The 23,380-nt window shown below is 35.8% G+C and overlaps 4 protein-coding genes across 6 annotated transcripts; 2 read left to right on the top strand and 2 right to left on the bottom strand.

Annotated features, from left to right (window-relative positions):
* Window positions 1-156: 156 nt before the first annotated feature.
* Window positions 157-3,130, bottom strand: LOC104798503 (probable beta-D-xylosidase 6). Of its 3 annotated transcripts, none has more exons than XR_769456.1 (4): window positions 2,534-3,130; window positions 1,582-2,020; window positions 1,008-1,482; window positions 157-853 (listed from the first exon to the last, which is right to left on the bottom strand). XR_769456.1 is itself a non-coding variant. In XM_010520630.1 (3 exons), exons 1-3 carry the CDS (start codon window positions 2,568-2,570, stop codon window positions 1,470-1,472), a joined length of 399 nt encoding a protein of 132 aa, XP_010518932.1. In that variant the 5' UTR covers window positions 2,571-3,128; the 3' UTR covers window positions 157-1,469. The 3 variants fall into 3 exon arrangements, 1 of the variants encoding a protein (XP_010518932.1); XR_769455.2 differs by having other exon boundaries at window positions 157-890; window positions 2,534-3,129; XM_010520630.1 differs by having other exon boundaries at window positions 157-1,482; window positions 1,582-1,930; window positions 2,534-3,128.
* Window positions 3,131-9,401: 6,271 nt separating this feature from the next.
* On the top strand, window positions 9,402-11,318 carry LOC104798493 (transcription factor bHLH93-like). The gene is made up of 4 exons (XM_010520617.2): window positions 9,402-10,086; window positions 10,455-10,634; window positions 10,771-10,938; window positions 11,095-11,318. The coding sequence occupies exons 1-4, from the start codon at window positions 9,490-9,492 to the stop codon at window positions 11,179-11,181; spliced, it is 1,032 nt and encodes a 343-aa protein (XP_010518919.1). The 5' UTR covers window positions 9,402-9,489; the 3' UTR covers window positions 11,182-11,318.
* Window positions 11,319-14,973: 3,655 nt separating this feature from the next.
* Window positions 14,974-15,954, bottom strand: LOC104798483 (uncharacterized protein At5g65660-like). The gene is made up of 2 exons (XM_010520605.1): window positions 15,571-15,954; window positions 14,974-15,261 (listed from the first exon to the last, which is right to left on the bottom strand). Exons 1-2 carry the CDS (start codon window positions 15,808-15,810, stop codon window positions 15,076-15,078), a joined length of 426 nt encoding a protein of 141 aa, XP_010518907.1. The 5' UTR covers window positions 15,811-15,954; the 3' UTR covers window positions 14,974-15,075.
* Window positions 15,955-19,970: 4,016 nt separating this feature from the next.
* Window positions 19,971-21,365, top strand: LOC104798482 (pre-mRNA-splicing factor SYF1-like). The gene is made up of 2 exons (XM_010520592.2): window positions 19,971-20,991; window positions 21,069-21,365. The coding sequence occupies exons 1-2, from the start codon at window positions 20,239-20,241 to the stop codon at window positions 21,282-21,284; spliced, it is 969 nt and encodes a 322-aa protein (XP_010518894.1). The 5' UTR covers window positions 19,971-20,238; the 3' UTR covers window positions 21,285-21,365.
* The last annotated feature ends 2,015 nt before the right edge of the window (window positions 21,366-23,380 follow it).

Here is a 23,380-nt window from a genome sequence, read left to right as displayed (position 1 = left end):
GCGTCGACGCCAACAAAAATAAAGTGGGTCCCGTGACAGCTCAGCACCATCTGCCAATCTCCCCGACTAACACGCGCTTCATTAAGCGCGTGGTTTCACTCCCTGCAAGAGGAAAAATACGACCGACTGTAAAAGTAAAAAATAATAAAACGAAAGTATTCAAACATGATAAATTTCGTGGCAAATAATGTTTGACATTAGCAGGAACATTCCAACAAACAAAACGAACAATTCTTCACAGTACAAATCAACACAGGAAAATCTCTCCTTTTCTTCTGACAAGAACTCGAATAAGAGAGTCTAGATTCCTTAAAGGCTCACGTCAAGAGAAACAGCAAGTTCTTCTGCATCACCCTTTTCCCGACAGAGTTCGCAAATGGCTGAGATGCTTGCAGGGTTCGATCAGAAACACTGTTTCAGTCACTCGGACAATGAACACGATCGAACCCAATCTGCTGTTTCCGCCGAACAACCGGGAAAATCAGAGACATTCTCAAGAACGTCGCTACCGTCCATTTCTCCGGTGTTTGTCACAGCAACGCTGTCCTGAAAACTCAGTGACTCGTCTGAGTTGTAGTTTCTTATGTGTTGGAGAAGATTTCTGCCGAGAAGGCTGCTCTAACAATCCTGATAAGCTCAGCATGCTTAGTGCTGATTATTGATCTTGTTTGGTGTAGCTCAAACCATGTACAAACGAGCAGACATGTGAGGTCCAGCTATAGAACCGTTATGTTCTTCCGGGATATCCTCGAGAAGGGTCAGCTCAGATGTGCATATTGGTCATTGGCACCTCAGATGAATGTGATTCAGGACACCAACGTTACTGCAAATCTTCCACATGTTTCTATAAAGCCTGCATAGCACACATGTGCCCTCGGATGATGTTTAATCTACAGAGGAAAGAAAGAATGGTGTTGTATCTAATTTCAACCGATCGCAAGAGCATAGGACTTCTCATGATGATGATGGTACAATGGCTGTAATGATGGTTGCATTATTGGACTAACCTCGATTGTGATCACTGAATTATCATTTCAGCAAGTGCTTGTCCACCGGTTTCACCAGGATAATCAATCCAGAGAATGCTCGTGATTCTTGGGCCGGTTTTGGCAAATGAAACATCAATTGGGTCCCCACCGGTTATTACTAGGATCACTGGCTTTCTGCTAACAGCTTCTGTTTACCAGGCAAAGCAAGACTACCTCGATCAAGATCCAATAACGAAGTCTGCAATGGCCACAGCTTCAGCAAATCCAGTAGCAGAATCACAAGACACAGCGGGGCAACTATTACAGTATGCGGTTTAGCGTTATAAATACCATTGTATACTTCATTTCATATTAATCCAAGAGAATCTTTTTCCAAATTCTCTCTTCCATTGTTTTAATTCTCTCTAAATTCAATGGCAACCAGCTGCACAAGACGTTTTCCTTGCAAAAACTAGGAGCCCCTGGAACATGGTCTTCAGGTCACATGACTTTCCTACAAAAATAAAAAAGCACAGACCGTCTCAGCAGATACGATTTAGCATGTCTGACAGTCTACTTCTACTGTTTGCTTGGGAGGGTCAAAATTCAATACCGGTAAAGCCGCTGGCCAATATTCTCTGTCTTATTTTCCATTGGACCAATGATTCCTAAAGAGGAAACATCATTTTTATAGAAAGGCAACAGGTTCATTTCATTCTTCAGAAGCAGAATGCCCTCTTCAGCTGCTTTCGGTGCCAGCTTCTTGTGAACTGGGTCACAGATGTCATTCGATCCGAGTTTTGTGAATTGCCCTTTTCTTGGATCGCCATCAAAAAGCCCAAGCCGAAGTTGGACAGAGAAAAGATGCAGAAGAGCCTCATTAACATGTTCTCCCCTCACATTCCCTGGCTCAAGAGCAGAATGCGTGTCCCGAAGCACGTAAGTTCCGCAATTGATATCCACTGCAAAGGATTTTCAGTTTCATTTGGATGTGATTGAGGCAACGAGTTGAGAAGTGAAAGACCTTAGAATGGTTGCCACAGAGTTGCAATCTGATGCAATATACATGTATGAATGCAATCAAAGATCTCGGAATAAAAAAGTAGGCAACAAGAAGATGAGACGCCATAAAAGCTTAAGCTCAAACAACATCTTGTAAAAACCAAATTATTCCAATTGACAAGCAAACACCTTCAAATTGAAAGAAATAGAGCTACTGGCCCAAATGCTGTCCTCAATCTATCGATGTTAAGACAGTATACTACCATTTCAAGCTGGAAAGAAGGCATCTTATCTTCTTCATGCTAAAACCAACTAGAAGCTTTTTACAGATAAATTGAACTAGAAGCATTCGTATCAACAGAACTCTAGCGGCATCATAGAGTGGAGGATTTGTCACGAAAAAGGTAGATTAGTGTTTACATATAGACCACAACTTGACACGAGAAAAGGGCACAAATGAAGGAATCTTAAGCTCAAATCGAATTCGTTATTCAATCGAATTGAGGGTTAGGCTCCTAATTCAACAAGTACAAGGAAGTGGGAAAGGAAAACAGAGGTCTTACCACACCATCGAAGTTGTATCCAGCAAAATTCCCCCATTTCTCCAGGACATATGCAGTGAAATGCTTGCAACTAGCAGACAACATGAGTATTTCATCATCGTCATGACCATCAGTCGTCGTCGTATCTTCTTCTCGGTACCTTCGTCTTGCTTCCCTTCCTGAAACCCTCTGACGAACTCAACCCCATATTCCGACACCACAAACGGATCCTCTCCAAGAATATCATGGAGGCGTCGGGGCCGTTGTGAGCAATGTCATCGAGGGATTCCAACCACCACTCGTACGGAGGGAATCCGAGAGGGGGGACAGCGAAAGCAGAGGCGGAGAGCTGTCCAAGCTTGTCAGGAGAGTCATGAGAGAGATGAGAGAAAGTGATCGATCTCTTATGGAGTGAGAGGCGTTAGGAAGGGGCAATGTTGAAATCGGGAGGTTTGAATGGAAAATCCGGATCTAATTCGAGATGTTTTGAAGGTTTTACCTATGGCGGGTGAAAGGAAAACGATGTAAAAGAGGATTGCGAAGACTGTTCTCCTGTGGCGAATCATTGGATTCTGTTTGGCCACCGAGAAAACCTCTGCAGAGAGAGAGAGAGAGAGAGAGAGAGAGAGAGAGAGAGAGAGAGAGAGAGAGATGATTTAACCGGACCCGGTTAAGATAAGCGAAAATCAACCAATCCGTTGCAATAAAATCAATGGTCTGACCGGTCGGTACAATGGTACAGTAGCCTGAAACGTTGCACGATGGTTGGGCTTGGGCTCTATTTGTATTGCTGGCTGTCTTTAAGCCCATTATGCTTTAGTGTGCAATGCAACCCTAATGATTCTCTACTTGAAAAAAAATAGCCCCTGTCATATTTTGAGAATATAATTATATATTTGGAAAAGTTCGAAATTTATGGTAATAGGAATTACTTAATTCATTTTTCTCAGTTCTCATTATTATCTTTTTTGGTAACTATTCGGAGTGAAATCTATCCAATTAATAAATAAATTGTTTTTGTATGTTTATATGCCGAATAAAACTATACATTATTAATTGTTATATTGCAACTCCGTGTCAATAAAAATATATGAAAGAAAAAATTGATAAAAAATAAATATAATAGCATAAAATCAGAATTTTCTCAGCCACGAATTTGTAAAACACAGATCTGTCGTCCGGAGCGAAGCATACTAATTATTACAATCATCAAGACAGCGAAAAAAAAACAGAAGTCGTTCTGTTCGAGCATTTGTCACATAATCAAGGTTTATAGAAGGAGAATATCAAAGAACACAATGATAATTAATCATAATTACCCACCAAAAACAAAATTTAAATTACACGGGCAATAAATCTCAACCATTTATATATTTGCTAGCTGGCCTTAACCAATTAAGAAAAGCATTAGTTAACGAATTATGAAGATTAAAAATGAAATAAATCATTGGATGATTTTGTAAAAACAATAGTTTGACTTGTGATTAGCGTACAAACTTTGTGGTAAAAAAAGAGAAGAAAAGATCCAAAAAGAGACATAATTAACTGAATCTGATTGTGTTTTCATATATAATAAAGCTCGATTTGTAATTAGGTGTCATAATTAAGGCTGGGACTTTTATGCTACGGCATGATCGATTCTATTGGAAATTAAGAACAATCGTATGGAAATTGATTTTCGATTTCTTAAAAGGCGAGCCTTCATATGTAAACAAACAGAAAGATCCAAACTTTGATAGTTGAACCGGTGAAATAGTGATGCAAAATGTATGTTCCACTCTGAGTTCGAATTTCAAGTTTGGAAAAAGAATGTATAATTCAAAACATATGGCTGATTTCTGACTCCGAAATTAGTTTAGATTTTGGTATATGATATTCGCTTATCTAAAAAAAAAAGTAAACAAAAAGCTAAAGCTTTCTTGAAGAATATCATTAAAACATTCCATCAAATTATAACACAATTTATTGTGTTATATGTATATATAACATTCCAAAAATATATATATATAATAACCCTTCAATTCTATAGAAAACATATCATTCGTGTACACACACGCAACCAAAGACGCCATTCATCACATATCGAGAGCAATCGACGAAGGATATTTTTTATTTATTTTTTTATAACAAATACGAATTGATCAAGAAAATTGGCGATTAATACTAGTTGAATGAATCATAGAATTTTTTAAAATTATCGTTCACTCGTTACATTCGTCACCAAACCCAAACCCTAAAAGTTCACATTTCAAACATATATATATATATATATATATATATATATGTGTGTGTGTGTGTGACTCTCATATAATCGGCGTGCGTACGATCTTTATATATAGGCTATATGCACACGTACGAGCACGTGCTACCAACAATTTTGTGCATCCATTAGTATGTATATGTATTGTACGTTAAACGTAGAAGGTGAATGACGTTGTTGCGTGCTAGCTTTGCATGCAGTGCATTGACGCTGATATCTTGAAAAATTAAAATCTTAACAATAATAATAATAATAATAATAATAATAATAATAATAATAATAATAATAATAATAATAATAATAATAATAATAATAATAATAATAATAATAATAATAATATGTTTGCTCGTAATAATCGTTCACTCGTTACATTCGTCACCAAACCCAAACCCTAAAAGTTCACATTTCAAACATATATATATATATATATATATATATATATGTGTGTGTGTGTGTGACTCTCATATAATCGGCGTGCGTACGATCTTTATATATAGGCTATATGCACACGTACGAGCACGTGCTACCAACAATTTTGTGCATCCATTAGTATGTATATGTATTGTACGTTAAACGTAGAAGGTGAATGACGTTGTTGCGTGCTAGCTTTGCATGCAGTGCATTGACGCTGATATCTTGAAAAATTAAAATCTTAACAATAATAATAATAATAATAATAATAATAATAATAATAATAATAATAATAATAATAATAATAATAATAATAATAATAATAATAATAATAATAATAATAATAATAATAATAATAATATGTTTGCTCGACGAAGAAAAGTTAAATGAAATTTCGGTGCGATGCACTTGATATCCTTAAAAATTATTGTAACCAACACACACACAAATATAGCTTTTTATATGGTTCACCTATATGATATTACGTTCTAATATATGGATTTAGACACATATAAAATTTAACCTTGGGGGTCCAAATGGGGCCCGAAAGAAAGAAAATTGGAGGAATATAAATATTAAGAAGAAACAAGGAACAGACAAAGTTAATGAAAAGCGGTTTTGATGAGAGAATGTGTATATCCTATGGGCTGTCTACCGGTTTCATGCAATGCAAACAAAATTTACTTACGTACCAAAATTATTTATTTTTCCTAAAAAAAATAAAAATAATTATGATATAGATTGTACAAAATATACTATGCCGACAACCCAAACCGAATTTTCCCTTTTATAGATATTAACAATTTCTTCGTAACATGGCTGGTGTGGTGCCCTTTGCACTCTTCTCCACAGTTTGGTGATATTATGTTTTTCAATTGTCGTAAAATTTTATCTGTTTTTTTTTTTTAATAATATCATACATTACCAAGTCTAATTGCAATTTTAACATTATTTCGTGCCGATCCACGATATTCGAATCGTATAAAATTATAAATTATTAAATTCAGAATGATCTAGTTTCTGTACTGTTCGCATGTTTTTCGCAACTTGAGGTTTGATATTATCAAGTTGGATTCCCCACATGATTGGTGATTACCAAAAAACTTAAATTATTTTTTTTATAACAAATGATACAATATTATCTCTATATTCGAATCATATTATTTAAACGAATGATACATTATATAAATATAATTACTACTAGCTACATATTGTTGTTAATGAAAATAAATAATTATTATTTTGGTCGAAATTCTATTCAAAAAACTTTTTATATATATCCACTACCATAATGATGATAATTAAAACGAGACATCGAATAAATTACAGCAGAGAATCAATTATGAGCTGTCATAATCTTCCTTTTTTTATATATCAAAACAAGACAGATAATTCCTTAATCATTTAAATAATGTCTGGTTACAATTAATTTAAACCCAGTGTATATGCCTTTTGCGAAGACCGCATTGGATTACGATTTGATCTGTCAAGTCAAAGTAACTGTTCCCCAAACAGAAAAAATAAATATAAAATACCTTTCTAAATCACTCATTTTATAAGTTGATTAACTCTTAAATTAGCCTAATAAAATACAATTAAATGTACAATTTCGGGTTAAGCTAAAGCTCGGAGACGGGGGTTGGTTTGTTGGAAAACATTTGGCGCATATGGAAAAAGATGCGTGGTCGCTCGTTTGTCACATGGACACGTGGAAGCTTTGGAATGCGCCACGTGTAACGATATTGAGAATATTCACGTGGTCTTCTCCTGCTCTCTTTGTCCTTTTTACGTTCACCTTGAGAACCGTGTATTATTTTCGTCACATCAGCTCGATTAATTAATTAATTTATTTAATCTTTATCTCTTTTTTTTTTTTGTCATGCTATTGCGTTTTTTGTGATTAATGGGTTTTAATCGTAAACAAATAAAAATAAAAAACCCCGCCACGAAAACCACACCAAAATTATTCGTACATGGATAATCTCCACTCCATTGCATTTCCATTTGTTTCTATTAGGTTTAGCTTCTAAGTCCTTTGAAAATCGACTTGTCATTTTATGGGGTGCTTTTAGAACGTGTATTATGAATAAACAATACGAAGCAGCCATCACCCATGCGCGTTGTTTTCTGTACTTGGAAATCAAGGAACCTAAATAAGCCGAGAGAGAGATGGAGAGAGAGAGAGAGAGAGCACAGGTTCATAATCCCCCAAATGAAGAAGATGAGCTTCAAAATTTTATGTGCATATTGGGTCAGTCACATGCAACATTTATAAAAAGGTACCATAAGCACAAGAGAGTAATAAGACTTTGTAACAATAAGAAGAGAGAGAGAGAGAGAGAGAGACTTGAGCTTTGGGGAATTAGAGAGACATATGACACTGTATCAATGTGCCCACAGACTCTCACACGCATTTCACAGCTTCAATAACAACAAAATTTACTTTGACAGATCCCTTAAGACCTGTCAGTCCTTCCTCTCTTTACATCTATATCTCTACCTCTACACACACACACATATATATGCACATGCGCGGTGTGTGTATACATATATATGCCCCATGTTGCTTTGTTAAACTTGATTATTGAATATATGTGAAAGTGGGTTTATCCAAACAGCTCTTCCTCATCTTTTCTCTACACTATATATATATCATTCACATACATGGCACGCTTGTATATGTGTGCATGGTTGTGTTCGTATACGTAGCCTATGCCTATGGGACATCTTATATCGCGTGCATAGACAGACATGTATGTATTTTACGATGTGCATGCGCATGCTACCATGATATATCTATACACACACATGTATATATTTGGGGGGGGGGGGGAAAAGACTTTGTTTGTTTGTGTGAATTGGGGTTCTCTGGCCATGTGCTCACTCATTTATTTTATTTACATTTACAGTTTTATTATATGAGAATGGCACTGAAGCTGTAGCAACAAGTTCACATGCATGCTCATGCAAAATAAAATTACGAAATGCCTACATTCTAGGCATATACATACATACATACATACATACATACATACATACATACATACATACATACATATATATGCATCATATTCCTTTTCTTTCTCTATGTTTTGTTTTCACATCTTCCAAATCCGTACTTCCACTTTTTTCTTTATATCTGTGAAGTCCCTTTATTTTCATACCCTAACCAATTATACACTCTACTGAAAAAAAAAACGTACGTATAAATTGCTTAGTGGATTTAGACATTTCCATAGAGGAAGACAATTTAGAAATATATATATATATATATCAAGTGAAAAATATGCAATATATGACATGATAACCTCATTAATCTGCATTTTTAGTCGAATTATGTTACATTTTTTGGATAATCCGATGTCTCGAATCAAAGATCAAACCAAATATATATCATTCATCTTTTTTTTTCCACGAATAGATTAACTATCTCAATTTCGTCATTGGCTGAAAATTGATAGTACAAAGTATAACAATTATAGTTTCCAAAGAGTTGTTATACAATAAATAATGTGGGATTTTTTGGAAGAAAAAACACGAAGGTGTAAATAATATAAACGTCGATGTCAAACGTAGACAAAACGGGGATTATGGCAAATATTTTCCACGGCCTATGCATTAGAACACCTTAATTTATGGGTCCAGTTGAAATTTTCAATTGATTCTGATATCAAGATCCATACAGAATTTACATAATGCACGTTTGTCTTTGGTACGATATATATAATATCTGCAAAATGCAATAACCTTTTTTTTTCTTAATTCTATATTTAGCTAAACCCACCGGTGGGCAGTACAATAAAAAAAAATCAAAATGGAAAAGAGGATGACAAAGCAAGAGGCCAAAAATATCATGTTCATACATTTTCGTTGGGAAATAATTTGTGGGTCAAACCATTTTGGTAGTTGGAGAGGGGAATTAATTACGTAATAATTAATATAATGAAACTTCTAATTCGTCTGAGGGATTATAATTATCTTATATACATATATATTATATATATATATATATATATAGTTCCCTATTGGATTGTCTACATGCATCTAAACGTCATGACCAAAAGATTTTACTTAGGTTTTATATATTCATCATCATAAGTCATGAAATAGCTAACACTGCAAAGCCCGTAATTAATAAATTAACATTAAAAATTAAAGGGAATCTTTTTTACCTATACACACATCTTTGCATATATATATATATATATATAACACTTCATCTTAGAAGTTACAACATATTTCCTGTTTATCAGAAGTCACACTCTCTTCCTCCACATAGAGAAGAAAAAAAAAAGAGAGAGAGAGAATGGAACTAACGCAAATGAGTGTATTGGAAGAGCTTCTTGCTCAGAGAAGAACAGAGAACAGCATTTGGGCAAATACCAGCAACCTCGTCAACAATGGCGGATTCACCACCACCGATCAATTCTTCACGAACTCCTGTAACTTCGATTACTATTGCTTCAACGACGACGACGCTACCATCCATTCCTCTTCCCTCATGGATCTCATCTCTCCGCCTCTCCCGCCGCCGCTGCTGCATCAGCCGCCGCCGTCTCCTCCGCCGCCGCAAGTTTCCGGCTTTGACTACCATCTTCTCGAAGCTTTGCAAGAGATGATGGAGTCGACTTCGTCTTCGCCTCCGTTGATCCTCGCGCAGGCTCATCAAGAAGAGAACAACAACGTCATCAACAACAGCACGACGTATTCGTCGCCATTGATGGAGGAGAGCAGGAGCTTCAGTGTCGGGTACTGCGGAGGAGGAGAGACGAACAAGAAGAACAGCAAGAGCAAGAAGCTCGAGGGACAACCTTCGAAGAATCTAATGGCGGAGAGGCGGAGGAGGAAGAGATTGAACGACCGACTCTCCATGCTCCGATCCATTGTCCCCAAGATCAGCAAGGTAACTTCAAAGATTCTGCGGTTTGATTCAATTTCTCGTTTAATTCCACTCTGTTTCAGTGTTTCATATGTTTGGTCGGAATCAAAGATTCTTTTGCATGGTTATAAAAAACCTGATTTGGGTTTTCATAAGATCCGTTTATTATTGATAAAATAAAATAAAAACTTTATGGGTTTGACGTTACGTGTTTGTTCTCTCTTGTGTGAACCAACCCCATCAGTACTGTTTATTTAAAAAAACAATTTCTTTTTGGGAATCTGCATCTGCATATATATGGTAAGTGATTAGTATATGTACTGAAACTGGGAAATAAAAAGTGGGTATTTTTAATATTAAAAATAATAATATGAAATTGAAAAAAAAAACAGATGGACAGGACATCAATCTTGGGAGATGCCATAGATTACATGAAGGAGCTTTTGGACAAGATAAACAAGTTGCAGGAAGAGGAACAAGAGCTTGGCAGTTCTCATGATGATGATTCCAAGCTCTTCGCTGATCTCAATGCCCTCAATGCAAACGAATCTATGGTCAGAAACTCCCCAAAGGTAAAACAAACAAGTCCTACCCCTCTTTCTTTTGGTATTTTTACATATTAGTCCCTGTATTTATGTTTGTTACAAAAACACCCCTATCCTATGGTTGGATTGATTTTTTTATTTATTTATTTATTTTTTTTTGCAGTTTGAGGTAGAAAGGAGGGAAACAAATACAAGAGTTGATATATGCTGCTCGCCCAAACCAGGGTTGATTCTTTCAACAGTTAATACATTGGAAAATATGGGCTTGGAGATTCAACACTGCGTTATAAGTTGCTTCGGTGATTTCTCAATGCAGGCTTCTTGCTCCGAGGTATATACATATACACATATACATACATATACACCTCTCTCACACGAATGCTGTGTGTGTGTGCGTGTATATATATATATATCATATGTATCGGTTTCAATTGTATCTCTAAGCAACAAGATTCGACTTAATGGGTTGTCCGTGTTCGTGTGTAAGGTTGCCGAGGAGAGGGATTTGATGAGATCGGAGGATGTAAAGCAAGCGTTGTTCAGGAATGCAGGATACGGAGGAAGATGCTTGTAGAAGTTTTTTTTGTTGTTGTTGTCGTCCTCATGAAAACAATAAAATAATAAAAATAAAATTTTCCTTTTTTAAAAAATTTTTGTGAATTCTTAAAAAAATTTGGAGAGAGGATTATATTTTGGCCGTTGTAATAATTATACCCCTAATTGCAATGATTCCAATGAATGTATTGAATGGTGTCTTTATTTTGATAAATCAGAGGGTAATGCAAAAAAAGTTCAGGGGAATAATAGACCCAATAATTGAAAATGGGGTTGTAAATGACAGTGACCGGTTGTCTCTAATCCATTGAGTCACATCGATATCTGTATCTAATCATTACACTTTAAATATTAATCATAAGATTTGACAAATAATAATGTTTAATTACTTCTTTTACTCCCATCAACCTTTAACAGTAAACACATTTTACCGTAGAGAAAAGGACAACAAAATTTTCAAAAGCCCAGATTCGGCCCAATAGATGCCCAAAAATATAAAAATGGCCCAAACACCCGCGCGAGATCTAGGGATAACGGCGACGGCGTCGTTATTGACGGATCCGTGAGTCCGAGACGGTGTAAATGCCAGGCTGCAATGGCGGGATTCTCTGAATGATTCAGAGGTTTTCAAAAGCCCAGGACCGGCCCAATGGATGCCCAAAAATATAAAAATGGCCCAAACACTTGCGCGAGATCTAGAGATAACGGCGACGGCGCCGTGTCGTTTTCGACGGGTCCGTGACGGTGTAAAATAAATGCCAGGCAGGCGATTGGTTGAGGGGGACCCTCTGAATGATTCAGAGGTGTGTGACCACTCGTTCAGATTAGTCAACCAGATGACAGAAAAAGGACTAGAGAATCATTTTTCTGAAAAGCACGTGAATCGATTCGATTTCTTTTTGTTTGAACATATGACAATGAGGGCTGAAAAATGAAATGGACCCATCATAGGATATAAAAATGGTCCAATGGGCTTCGATTACAATCGAACTAATTCTTCATTTATCTTAATAATCCATTCATATAAATCACATGTCACATTGAAAATCAATAAGATGAGAGAAATGGGTAAATCAAAATGTTTCAATTCGTTGAATAATGTTTAATAATGGGCTTGGTAGAATATATCATTTTTCCCTTAATTACATTAAATCATCCTTATATTATATACATGATTCGTACTGGGATCACATCGACTGGTCTGGGTTTTTGTTCTTCGATCGTATAAGATTGTTCATACTTTGAATATACAATTTCGAACAATATTTATTTAAACAAAATATATTAACGTTCGTCTTCGGTTTCTGATTAATAATTCATTACCTTCTTTGCAGAAAATTAATAATTTGTCAAATACTCTAGTTCAAAGCTTCCGATATATAATATATATATATATATATATATATATACATATATATACACACGCTCACGCATACACCAAATATTAAAGCTACATTTTTACGGTGCACTAATTCAGGTTCTTCAGTTATGTATTTTAAAATTTGCATGCGAGTAAATGTTTCTATACACTAAATTAAACTAAATATTTTATTTGGAAGAAAAGGTATGCGAATTGCAATGAAATACAAAACATATTTCCAAAAATAATTTATTTTAAAAAGCACCTAATATATATATATTCCACGATCCCACCCATGTGCTCCTCCGGCCCTCCCTTGTCTTGCTTATCATCCGTACTTTTTACATGACAGACCACTTTTCATTATTATTTTTGTTAAATATATTCCTACGTGGTTATTATTTTAAAATTCAGGAAAAGCGCAAAAAAATTGAAAATGATATAAAATTAGTATTTGTCTCACATTTATTTTTTATTTTTAGAAATTTTATTAAAATATAAAATATAAGAACTATATAGGTATATATTCTTTAGAATTTTTAATTAATACGAAAATCTTTATATTTTTCTGTTGCGTAAACAAAAAAAAAAGGAATATTAGGAGTGTATTTCACCGACAGGACAAATATATTTATATCCACGTGCATGGTGTATCAGCGGTAGTTGCACATGCCTTCAAGTTTTATTTTCACTATAAGACGTCGATGAAGTATTTGGTGCCATTGTCAGGAGTGGGTGGCTCAACCGTTAAGTGGATATGCGCAAAGAGTGCTTCATCCCGGATTCGAATCTTCACCCTGACAAATCACATAATATAAAAAAAAAGTATTTGGTGCCATTGCATAAGTTAACTCCCCAATAACTAAATAAGTTATACGATAAAATAATCGTTTAAATACGACCGTATAAAATATAGTTGTACTTTTACTACAGTAACTACTTATAATAAATAAATCCAATTACATTCAGAATCGACATTTCCATTGCATTCCTGAAAATCCCAATCACAGAGGAACCAACGAGGCAGATACAGATGACGTCATCAAAATGAAGCAGTACAATTTCCTTGTACTGTATGACGCAATTGCCTTAAAAAAAAAGTGCATTATCTTGGAAAGCTTTTACTTTATTTTCTCTTTAAAAAAAATAAAAGGCAGAAGAAAAATTGCGATCTTTAAAAAATCACTTTCTTTTGTAGGGATTTTAAGAAATTAATCACGGAAAAAAGTTGGAATCTATAGAAATCATCAAAACGAGAGAAAATGTTTGGAGCAGAGATATTTAAAATGACGATGTTTTCGAGTTTTCTCCGTAATATTCTTTTGCTCGCATGCATTTTGTTTTAAAGATTTGCATATGAATAATTGTATTTTCTTATATTTATAAAACGGTTATGCAAATGATCTAAATTCATAAATTCTCTAATATTTTCGTTTCTCGTAGTTTACATCTATTTTTAATGCAATTCTTTTGTTTTCTTTTCATTGGCAAGTTTCTTTCATGATTCTCACCACAAACAGACATAAATTTATACAAAAAAAAAAAACATAAAATTTTTATTCATATTACTGGACTTGCATTGCATGCAACCAAAGGGGTGTGTCTGTTCCAAACTGATTCGGGGATTTTAAATTTTAATTAGTTTAATATCATAATAAATAGCCAGTCACATAAAGTGATTTGAGAAATCTAATTCGTAGAATGTACGAATAATTAAATAATAAAAAAAAACGTGAACAGTGAAATTAGGTCATGAAGTTGATTGTTTTAGTTGGAGTGGAAGTACGTGTTGGAGCACTACCCGCCTTGCCGGTGACGTCAAAATTATTTCTGATTGGAAAACTTTGGTACCAAAATTCTAAAGCCTTTCTATTTAGGGGGTCCCAATTCGCATTTATTCTCTCTCTCTCTCTCTCTCTCTCCCTTTTTTTTTAATTTTTATTTTAATTTAATTTCATAATGTATGGGACCCATGAGTTGAGTTCCCTGTATGATGTCGTGTTGTGCCATCGCAATTAACGGGAGCTTTCCAATCGACACATGATAACTACCGTCTAAACATAGTATCCCGTGATAATTACGTTTTAAATTATTTTTAAAAATAAAAAATTCATAGCATTTATGATGCTTCCAACAATTTCCACTTCTGTAATGCTTAAGATTGCAATAATTTGGAGCTGTATAAGTAATATGATTTGATATGAAAGGGGCGGTCTTCCAATTAGGCTAAGAAATGTGGCATCATGTTTTACCTGATATCGGTTAATTAGCCTTTTTGGGTATTATGGCACCAACATAAATAATTGTTTCATGATTTCCAATAAACTATTTTTGGTGCGATTCCTACAAATCTCGAGATGTCCGTAATTAGTTATACTCTATCTTATTAATTTTCGTCTTTTTTTTTTTTAATCAAATCTGAACCCTTTTTCACGTGGCATGCACTGTAAATTACTAGTTACTGCATAAAATTATGTAAAATATTGGACCCTAACTTTATGTACAGCAAAATGGTGAATTTGAAATTTGATATCCTAGTTAAGAAAAAAAAAATCAATACAAGGGAAGCGGAAAACGCGACGGTTTAACCGGAGGCGGCGGCGGCGGCGGATTCTGGATATCGGCTGTGAGCTTTTCGGGCCTCGGCGGCTCGCATGGACACGGCAACGCTATGAACTTTGGTGTATCATCTCCTGGCATCAACACCGGCACGCTCATGCTCTGGTTTTTCTTCTCATCCTGTTAATCACATTCTTAATCCGATTAATTCCTCGATTAATCCTGAATCTACAAAGCAAAAAGCAACTAATCCCGTCGATACTTAGTAAGCAAGTCGCAAGAGATCCAGAATTAAATTTTAAATCAACCCTTGTTTATGTTTACTTGACGTTTATTTACTTAAATTTCAGGAAATCACGCGCAAAGCGCTTATCATTTTCAAAAAAACAACCAGAGGGGCAAAACCGTAATTAATTCAAAATCGAGGTCGATAAATTGGAAAATGGACGATTCCGTTAGAGCATTGCAGGGAGAGAGAGGGAAAGTTACCGAGAAGGGAGGTTTAGGCTTCGACGGAGAGGACTCGATGTCGCCGGCGGATGGATGACCAGCGGCGGCGGCGGACAAGGAGCGGCGGAGGGAACGGTGTTTATCCCAGTGGTAACAGCAGGAGAAGATGCCGGAGAGGCTGAAGATGATGACGAGGAGGAGTGCCGTGCCTAGTGGAAACCCTAGCGATGGCCGAGACGCGTCCACGTGCGGAGGCGAGAAATCCTGTGTGCTCTCCATCTCCGGAGGATGAATAGACGGCTGAGATTATCGACGGCGATGTTGTGGGAGGATCGACGGCTGAGATTGAGGGCCGATCTTCTTCTACCATGTGTATGAGAGAGAGGAGAGGGGTTTAGTGCTGGGGAAGACAGGACGGGGAGGGAGTGTTCATTTATAAAAGAAAATTATGGAATATTTTATAAAAAAAATTATTTTAAAATTACAACTGTAAGAAGTAATCCATTACAAAAAGCAAATATGCTGTCCATAAAGTTGTCTTTTCCCACTGCTTTTTTATTTTTCCGAATATATTTGAAATTGACTTTTTTTTATGCAGAAGAATTAACCCCGGAGGATTATATATTTTTTCACCAGTCGTTAAATACGAGAAAAACATATATTTTTTCGGGTAAATTCGTTAAATAAAAAATTTTAAAAAATTTTGGGGCAAAATAAAAAAGGGCAGGTGAGTGGAAAGGGTACGTGGAAAGGTTGTCCTGTTGCCTGAGGCACCGTACGGAGAACACATTGGCCCACATCTTTAAATCCTCTCAAATCCCTCCTCTAATCATGTTTAGCTGCCTCTAATTGCACTCGTAATGCCCTTGTCAATAATAAGCTCATCATTAGTCTCTCGGAACGTTTTATGACTCCGCTCCAATTGAATATTAAAATAATACACACAACTTTAAACTTAAATAAGTTATCTTTGCTCGCTGAAATCATTGATTCTTTGCCTTTTCCTTCTAAAAATTCACAAAAACGTGCAAGCCTATATAAACACATACATAATTTTTTTTATTTGTATATATATATATATATATATATATGAACACATATATGAATTAGGAGATTAAGTGATGTTTTGAAACATTATATATGGACTCGCTCGTAACTAAAATTTTAAAAAAGGGAACTCAAAATCACGTGCGGATCCATGAAGTACATCAAAAGAATTCAACCTCCGACTAGTGAACCACTGTGTTATCCGGATTTTCTCACTTACTTCGACTGAGATATATATCATTACACATATACACGGCACATATACGTAACTATAATAATAGTAGGGTGGGTGTAAACGCACGTAGGATTTGGACCGACGGGACCATGATGAAAAAGAGGCACGCATCGAAAATGTACTGAGACGTACGAGTTTGGTCTCTTCCCCCATGGTTGGTTTTTGTCTTGTGCTCCACGATCTCGTTGAACTACTTCTCTCTTTTATGTCCCTTTTTTTTAAAAAAATTAAAATCATTAAATTTTTTAAAATTTTATTTTTCTAAATTTAATATGAAATTGAGCACCGTCGACCCCTCACGGCCTCACCGCATCCCCACATCTTTTTTTGTGGCCCCCACCATTTTTTCATCATTTTTCAACTCTTTACATTGGGCTGTGAATAATTATTAGTGGGCACGGGAAATTCATATTCTTTTATTACTATCCTTCGGTAAAATATTCCATCTCCGGTAAATTCACACGTGCGACACACCCGCACCTATTTTTATTCACAAAAACACGTAAAGTAAATCTTTCTAATCAAATTGTTGCGGGACATGCCGTTTGTATTATCTATCTATAATCTGAATTTAACTAATAAAAAAAGAGCTAAAGGGTTAGGCAAATCCGATGCGAGACTAAAAAGAATAAGAAAGACCCCAAACGCCTAAATAAAACAACATATATATATTCTTATATGCATATATATATATATATAGATATACATCAATATGCTCGTTATGATATTTTAACATATTACATCTTCATTCGTAAACATGGAATTGACTTTGGGGGATTATAATTTATAATGATTAAAAAAATCGTAGAGTGAGAGAGAGTTCTAGGTTACGAAATGGGAAATCGGATAAACATGAAACACATTGCGTCAAAGAATGGAACTTTTCGATTTTCGACCTTAGATGTTGGGGGCAACTGTACGTAGAGAACATCTCCCACAGTTAATGCCCGTGGCATGAAAAGCCATGTGCATGCATGCACCCCGCTTCATTAGCTTATTATGATTTTTTCATGATTTTTTTAGTATATCTTATACATTTTACTATATAGATTTAATTTCCATTACGAATTAATATTTTCAATGCTTATCATATGCGACGGACTGTAGTAGTTTTTATTTACAACCATGATGCCAGAGAAGAAAACGTCTCTCATCATAATTAGGGCACATTCGTTGAGGTCAAAATACGAAACTGCACCTTGACAGACAGGGGTTGGGTCTTGGGGCCTTTTGCCCTTTTGAGATCCTAAAGGACAAATATTGAACCCGGAATTTTTAAAAATATATAAATTGAAGAACCCGATACAATTATAATGTTTATTGTAATATAATGCATATTTTAAAGTATTTGACGTGTTTGAACGCATTTATGAATTATAAGCAACATATCCGAGAATATCTAGACAGGATTGCATGTCATAAACAAGTCAATACTTATAATCAAAGTTATCACATGGGGGAGTATACCCTTTTAACTTGCAAAATATCGAAATCAAGATTTGGCGACGGCTAAGGAAATCTAACGAGGAAAAAAAAAATAGTTGCCGTGTGGAACTCGAATTTGAAAACACTCTTTACTTCGGTTCTGACTTAGGAACAAAACGATAATTATGTCCCCATCGATCTCCGGACAGGACCTAGCCAATGTCATATATATCCTTCTTCATCGATCTCCTTCTCTTTGGAATATTCCGTACATTAATGGATTTAAGTGTTATCCATGGACAGCTTCTGGAGGCGCTTTATTAAATACAATTCAAATTGAACAATATACAATCTATATATATATATATATATATATTATTATTATTATTAAATTTGGTCGGGTTCATCGTTATCTTTGAACAACAACTTTGGTTTTTCTAGCTTTGACTTCACCTGTTCATAGCCGTCGCCGCTCTGTACATATATCCCCACATGGGTATTCTATATATGTGTAATTTATAATATAAAACTAAGGATTTGTATATAGATGTGCTAGCTAATTTATGTTGTTCCTGATTGTTTTTTTTAAGCAATGGTCATGAGTAAGAAGCAAAATTTATCACTTGTGTTAACATCATGATCCACAAAATATCTTTTTTTTATATATATATATATAAAAATCCAACGACGTCGATGATTTGTTTAGTCAGCAATTTTAACAAATACACAAAGGAGCAAACTTTAAAAAAAAATTATTTAATGCATGCGTGAAATAACAAAGAGGGATTTTATTGGTTGTATACAAAATCCACCTTGATAAGACTAAGACCAACTCTTGCAATATTTTATTTTTTTTACCAAAAATAAAAAAACTCTTGCAAGATCGACGGCAAACAAATCAACGACAAAAAACAAAAATTCGCAAGTGGACCTCACTTTCTGAGCTAGGGAGATGGGTTACAGTGTATATCCTTGTGTATGACATAATAAATATATACAGGTCCCATATATAATATATAGCTGTAAAATAAAAACTTTACAAAATGGTATATGTAAACGTGTGTCCGTATATATATATATGTATATGTATGTATGTATTTGTGTGAGTGGTCATGAATAGGTCCACAGTCATAAATTTGAGGGTCCTACGAGTCATGTGTCTACGAAACCCATTCCCCATATGAAGCCTGCTTCCCGTTATGGTTCGTATTCCAACTTATTGTTACACGACAAAAAAAAACGACAATTGTATTGTTGAATTTAAGGAAAAACAATACAGTGTATTATTCGAATTGTAAAAAAAAAAAAAAAAATTACTGGGGTTGGAGGAAGAATGTATTAATGGGCGGATCTCCGGAGCGATTTCGATGGAATATTTCCTTTTCTAACAAAATTTTCATTTTCCCCGGCCCATTATAAGATGTAATTTCTATTTTTTACTGCTATTTCGGTATCGTGATTAAGCATCTAACGATTTTTGCGGTCGGCTTTGTTAGAGAATAAAGATACGTTGATCGATCAAGCATGGTCGTGGGCCTTGGGCCCATTATCATCAAATGGTTTTGTGGCCCAAACATCTTCAACGGCAACATGCATCAGATCTTCTCGACATCCATTACTCCCCACTTTGCCCTCATTGTTTCCATTTTTATATTTGTACATTTTCCTTTTCTTTGTGTGCATATTTATTTATTTTCCTTAATTTTAGTTATTACCTTTTCTTTATTTCTGTGATTTTCTATTTATTGTGTAGAATTCTCTGAACTATAAATAAGACAAATTTATCCCTTCATCTGCGTCTTCTTCGTTTCTCCGCTCACAAGAAGCTCCGGGCTATACCTAGGATCAATTTTCGTTAATCTCTCCTCGAATTCTAAGAGGCTTTAGCAAGATTCCACCGGTTTGTCGGACAAATTTCTTGAATCTCAGGTACCCATTTCGATTTCGGTTGAAATTAGGTTTATTTCTCTCCGGTTAGGGTTTGGGCGCCGTAGCTTGACATGACGATATGTGGTGAGAGTGAGATGTGTCTCACTGAAGACGAGCTGTCTTACCAGGAAAAGAATCTTTGGAATTCTTTTTGCTGCGATGACGACGATACAGGCGATGCAGAGTATGAAGATGATATTTCCCGGTCGGTGAGAGAACTCGGGAGAAGGATATCGGAAGGAATTCGCCTGCACGACGATGGCGGGGAGCTTCAGTCTTTATGGGTCGCTCTTGCAAAGCTGTATGAGAACCAGAGAGACCTGGCCAATGCAAGAAGGATCTTCGAGAAGGCGGTCCGAGTGAAGTACAGAAACGTGGATCATCTGACCAGCGTATGGTGCGAGTGGGCCGAGATGGAGCTGAGGCACGAGAATCCCCAAGAGGCGTTGGATCTAATGAGGCGGTGCACTTCCGCACAAGCCGCTGCCGATGGGAGCGGACCGGCCCAGATGAATCTGCACAAATCCCCGAGGCTCTGGGCGTTTTACGCCGACCTGGAGGAGAGTCTTGGATCGCCGGATTCGACAAGAGCGATGTATGAGAGGATGTTGGATTTAGGAACAGCCACGCCTCAGACCATTCTGAAATACGCTTCCCTCCTCGAGCAAAACGGCAGCTCCGAAGACGCGTTCAAGATGTACGAAAGAGGTGTCGAGATCTTCGAGTATCCTCTCGTGAATGACATATGGGCGGCATACATCGCCAAATTTGTCGAGAGATATGGAGAAACCGAACTGGAACATGCCCGCGCCAGTTGCAGTCAGGTAAAGCTCTAGTCCATGGTTTTTTCAGTGAAGTTAAATTCTTTGCATTGGGGGCTTATATCCCGAGGTTTTTACAGATTCCACCGGAGGATAAGACGCAAGGGGACAAGAGGGTCGACGTGGAAGGCATGGAGATGTCCGAAGGAAAAGATGATCAGAAGAAAGTTCGGTCAGGCCTTGCTCGCAAGAGAGGAGGAGGAGACGGTGGCAAAACAGTGTACGGCCGAATCATAAAGAGACTGAGGCTAAGCTATGCCTCTGAATTGATTGGATCTATTGCGGTTTTCGCTTAAGCTTAGCTTTGTCGCGGAAACTATGATTAATGTAATTAATGATGATTAATGAGTATGAGATTTTTATTAGGCCACGAACAATTGCGACTCACTGGGTTTCCGTAAACGGGTAATGGCCTGGCCCAATGTCTAGCTGCTATTAAATTAAAGCCCAAACAAAATGGGCCTAAATATTAGTTTGTGAAATTTATCATTTGGTGTTTGATTAGTCACATTTGACCAAAGACTAACTAAAATAAGCGTGAAGGACAAAAAGCAACGTGGGCCCATTGTCGTGGCAAAAGCAAAAAGTTACCCGATCCGCTGTCTGTTTATTTTTTTCTCCCGTTAATGAATTATTTATATGTATTATATCATTATTATTATGACAATTTATTTAAATTTACTATATTTTCACTTTTCCTAATCCACCGTCAGCGGCTGATTTGTTTTTTTTCTTCTGTAATTTATTTTTACACTTATAAATACCCATAAATGATTATCGATATTAAAATTTGTACGCAGTTTTTGCTAGTGATATGGATGGATTCCTATCTGATTTCGAAAATAAAATTAGTTTTCGTTGGGTTAAAATAATTAGCATATATTTTAGAGACGACAATAAAGAAATCATACGGAGTAATAGTAATGATGAGAACCCGTCAGAGAAGTCATGATGGACGGACAGAGGTCGTCCACCGAAGATCCAACGGTCATATTTTTGTCACCCATGCGTCTTTGTAATCGAACCCATTTTCACCCCCCCTTATAATTATGCCCCTCCCCCCCAATCGATATTTTTATCCCGACTGTTATTTATTTTATTTACCTCACAAATAAAATAAATAATCAAATCCTATAAACTAATGTCACTGTCGGTTAACCACGGTTCAGTACGCCTTGTATTGGTCGGGCAATCATCTTGAGGGCAATTATGGAATTAGATAAAAACGGGTTTAGAGTAATTATCAAGTTAATATTGGTTTAAGTGATAAATACGAAAATAATAAAATAATAAAGTGGAGGAGGTTGGATGTCGTAGTCACTTCCCGACAAACCGATTTGGAATGCCGCTTTCCTGTCCCCTCTCCTTTCCACATTCCCATCTTCTCTTTCCTTTTCATTTCCACTTTTACCCTTCCTTTCTTAATTTACATTGTCCTGTACGAAAGTTTTAATGCTTTTGTTTAGTGATTTATATAGCAACGAATAATTTATAATATTAAATCTAAAATTGAAATGAAAGAAGGAAAAAAATTGAAGTAGTGGATGTTACATTGTGGTTGAACTTGACAATTTACACGATTCGAAAAGGTTAATTTAATGGGAGTTGTGTATTAGTCGTAAAAAGGTGAGGGTAAAAACGAAGATTTACTATCCACAGACAACCCTCCCCTTTTCGGGAACTAAGACCCGATTCCCGACACTAAGATCAACGGCACATATTTGTTTCTACTGATTGAACGGTTCAGATTGATCGATACCTTCCCCAAGGAAAAAAGAGAGCCATACAAAAAGGCTCAACTTTCTCCGCTTAATTTCAGTTCTGCCATTTTCTCCATTTTTTTTTGGTTTTTATTATCCTCCGTGACGAATTGCTGTGTGCAATTAGCTTTTGTTTTTGCTTTCTGCTTTAATGGAAGGGCCTTGATTAGGGGTGGCCATTTCGGTTATTAACCGAATAACCGAACGGTTGAGGAAGTTGAATAACCGTTCGGGTTCGGTTCGGTTCGGTTAATAACCGAATAACCGCGGTTAACCGAACGGTTATTGAGTTTTTTTAATATTTTAATTTTTATCCTCATTATTATTAGTATTATTTTTTTATACTTCACTTTTAACCTTATATATTTCACTCAATAAACCATAAAATGTAATGTTTTTAATTTTTATCCTAATTATTGAAGTTTTTAGATTTTTTTATAATTTTATTTTACATGATTAATCATTTTGTGCATTTATTTAAATAGATATTTTGAAATTTATGTAGGATTAATAATGTTTTTTAAAAAAATATATCATAACCGAACCGAACCGATCTAAAACCGAACCGAATAAACCGAAAAATATAACCGTTTGGTTATAATTTTATTATGCAAAAACCGAACCGAACCGAA

The sequence above is a fragment of the Tarenaya hassleriana genome, unplaced genomic scaffold (genome assembly GCF_000463585.1).
Source record: "Tarenaya hassleriana unplaced genomic scaffold, ASM46358v1 Cleome10, whole genome shotgun sequence".
In the NCBI taxonomy this organism is placed as follows: domain Eukaryota; kingdom Viridiplantae; phylum Streptophyta; class Magnoliopsida; order Brassicales; family Cleomaceae; genus Tarenaya; species Tarenaya hassleriana.
The sequence above is the reverse complement of the archived record's forward strand: the minus strand, read 5'-3'. Positions and strand labels throughout refer to the sequence as shown.

What these genes read in the sequence shown, in the direction of transcription:
- LOC104798483 (XM_010520605.1), bottom strand. Translation starts at nt 15,810, where the DNA reads ATGGAGAGCACACAGGATTTCTCGCCTCCGCACGTGGACGCGTCTCGG. An exon ending in AGCCTAAACCTCCCTTCTCG is followed by an intron (nt 15,262 to 15,570) that starts GTAACTTTCCCT and finishes TGTGATTAACAG; the next exon opens with GATGAGAAGAAAAACCAGAG.
- LOC104798482 (XM_010520592.2), top strand. Translation starts at nt 20,239, where the DNA reads ATGACGATATGTGGTGAGAGTGAGATGTGTCTCACTGAAGACGAGCTG. An exon ending in CCCGCGCCAGTTGCAGTCAG is followed by an intron (nt 20,992 to 21,068) that starts GTAAAGCTCTAG and finishes AGGTTTTTACAG; the next exon opens with ATTCCACCGGAGGATAAGAC.
- LOC104798503 (XM_010520630.1), bottom strand. Translation starts at nt 2,570, where the DNA reads ATGGGGGAATTTTGCTGGATACAACTTCGATGGTGTG. An exon ending in GATACAACTTCGATGGTGTG is followed by an intron (nt 1,931 to 2,533) that starts GTAAGACCTCTG and finishes AATCCTTTGCAG; the next exon opens with TGGATATCAATTGCGGAACT.
- LOC104798493 (XM_010520617.2), top strand. Translation starts at nt 9,490, where the DNA reads ATGGAACTAACGCAAATGAGTGTATTGGAAGAGCTTCTTGCTCAGAGA. An exon ending in TTGTCCCCAAGATCAGCAAG is followed by an intron (nt 10,087 to 10,454) that starts GTAACTTCAAAG and finishes AAAAAAAAACAG; the next exon opens with ATGGACAGGACATCAATCTT. An exon ending in TGCAGGCTTCTTGCTCCGAG is followed by an intron (nt 10,939 to 11,094) that starts GTATATACATAT and finishes TTCGTGTGTAAG; the next exon opens with GTTGCCGAGGAGAGGGATTT.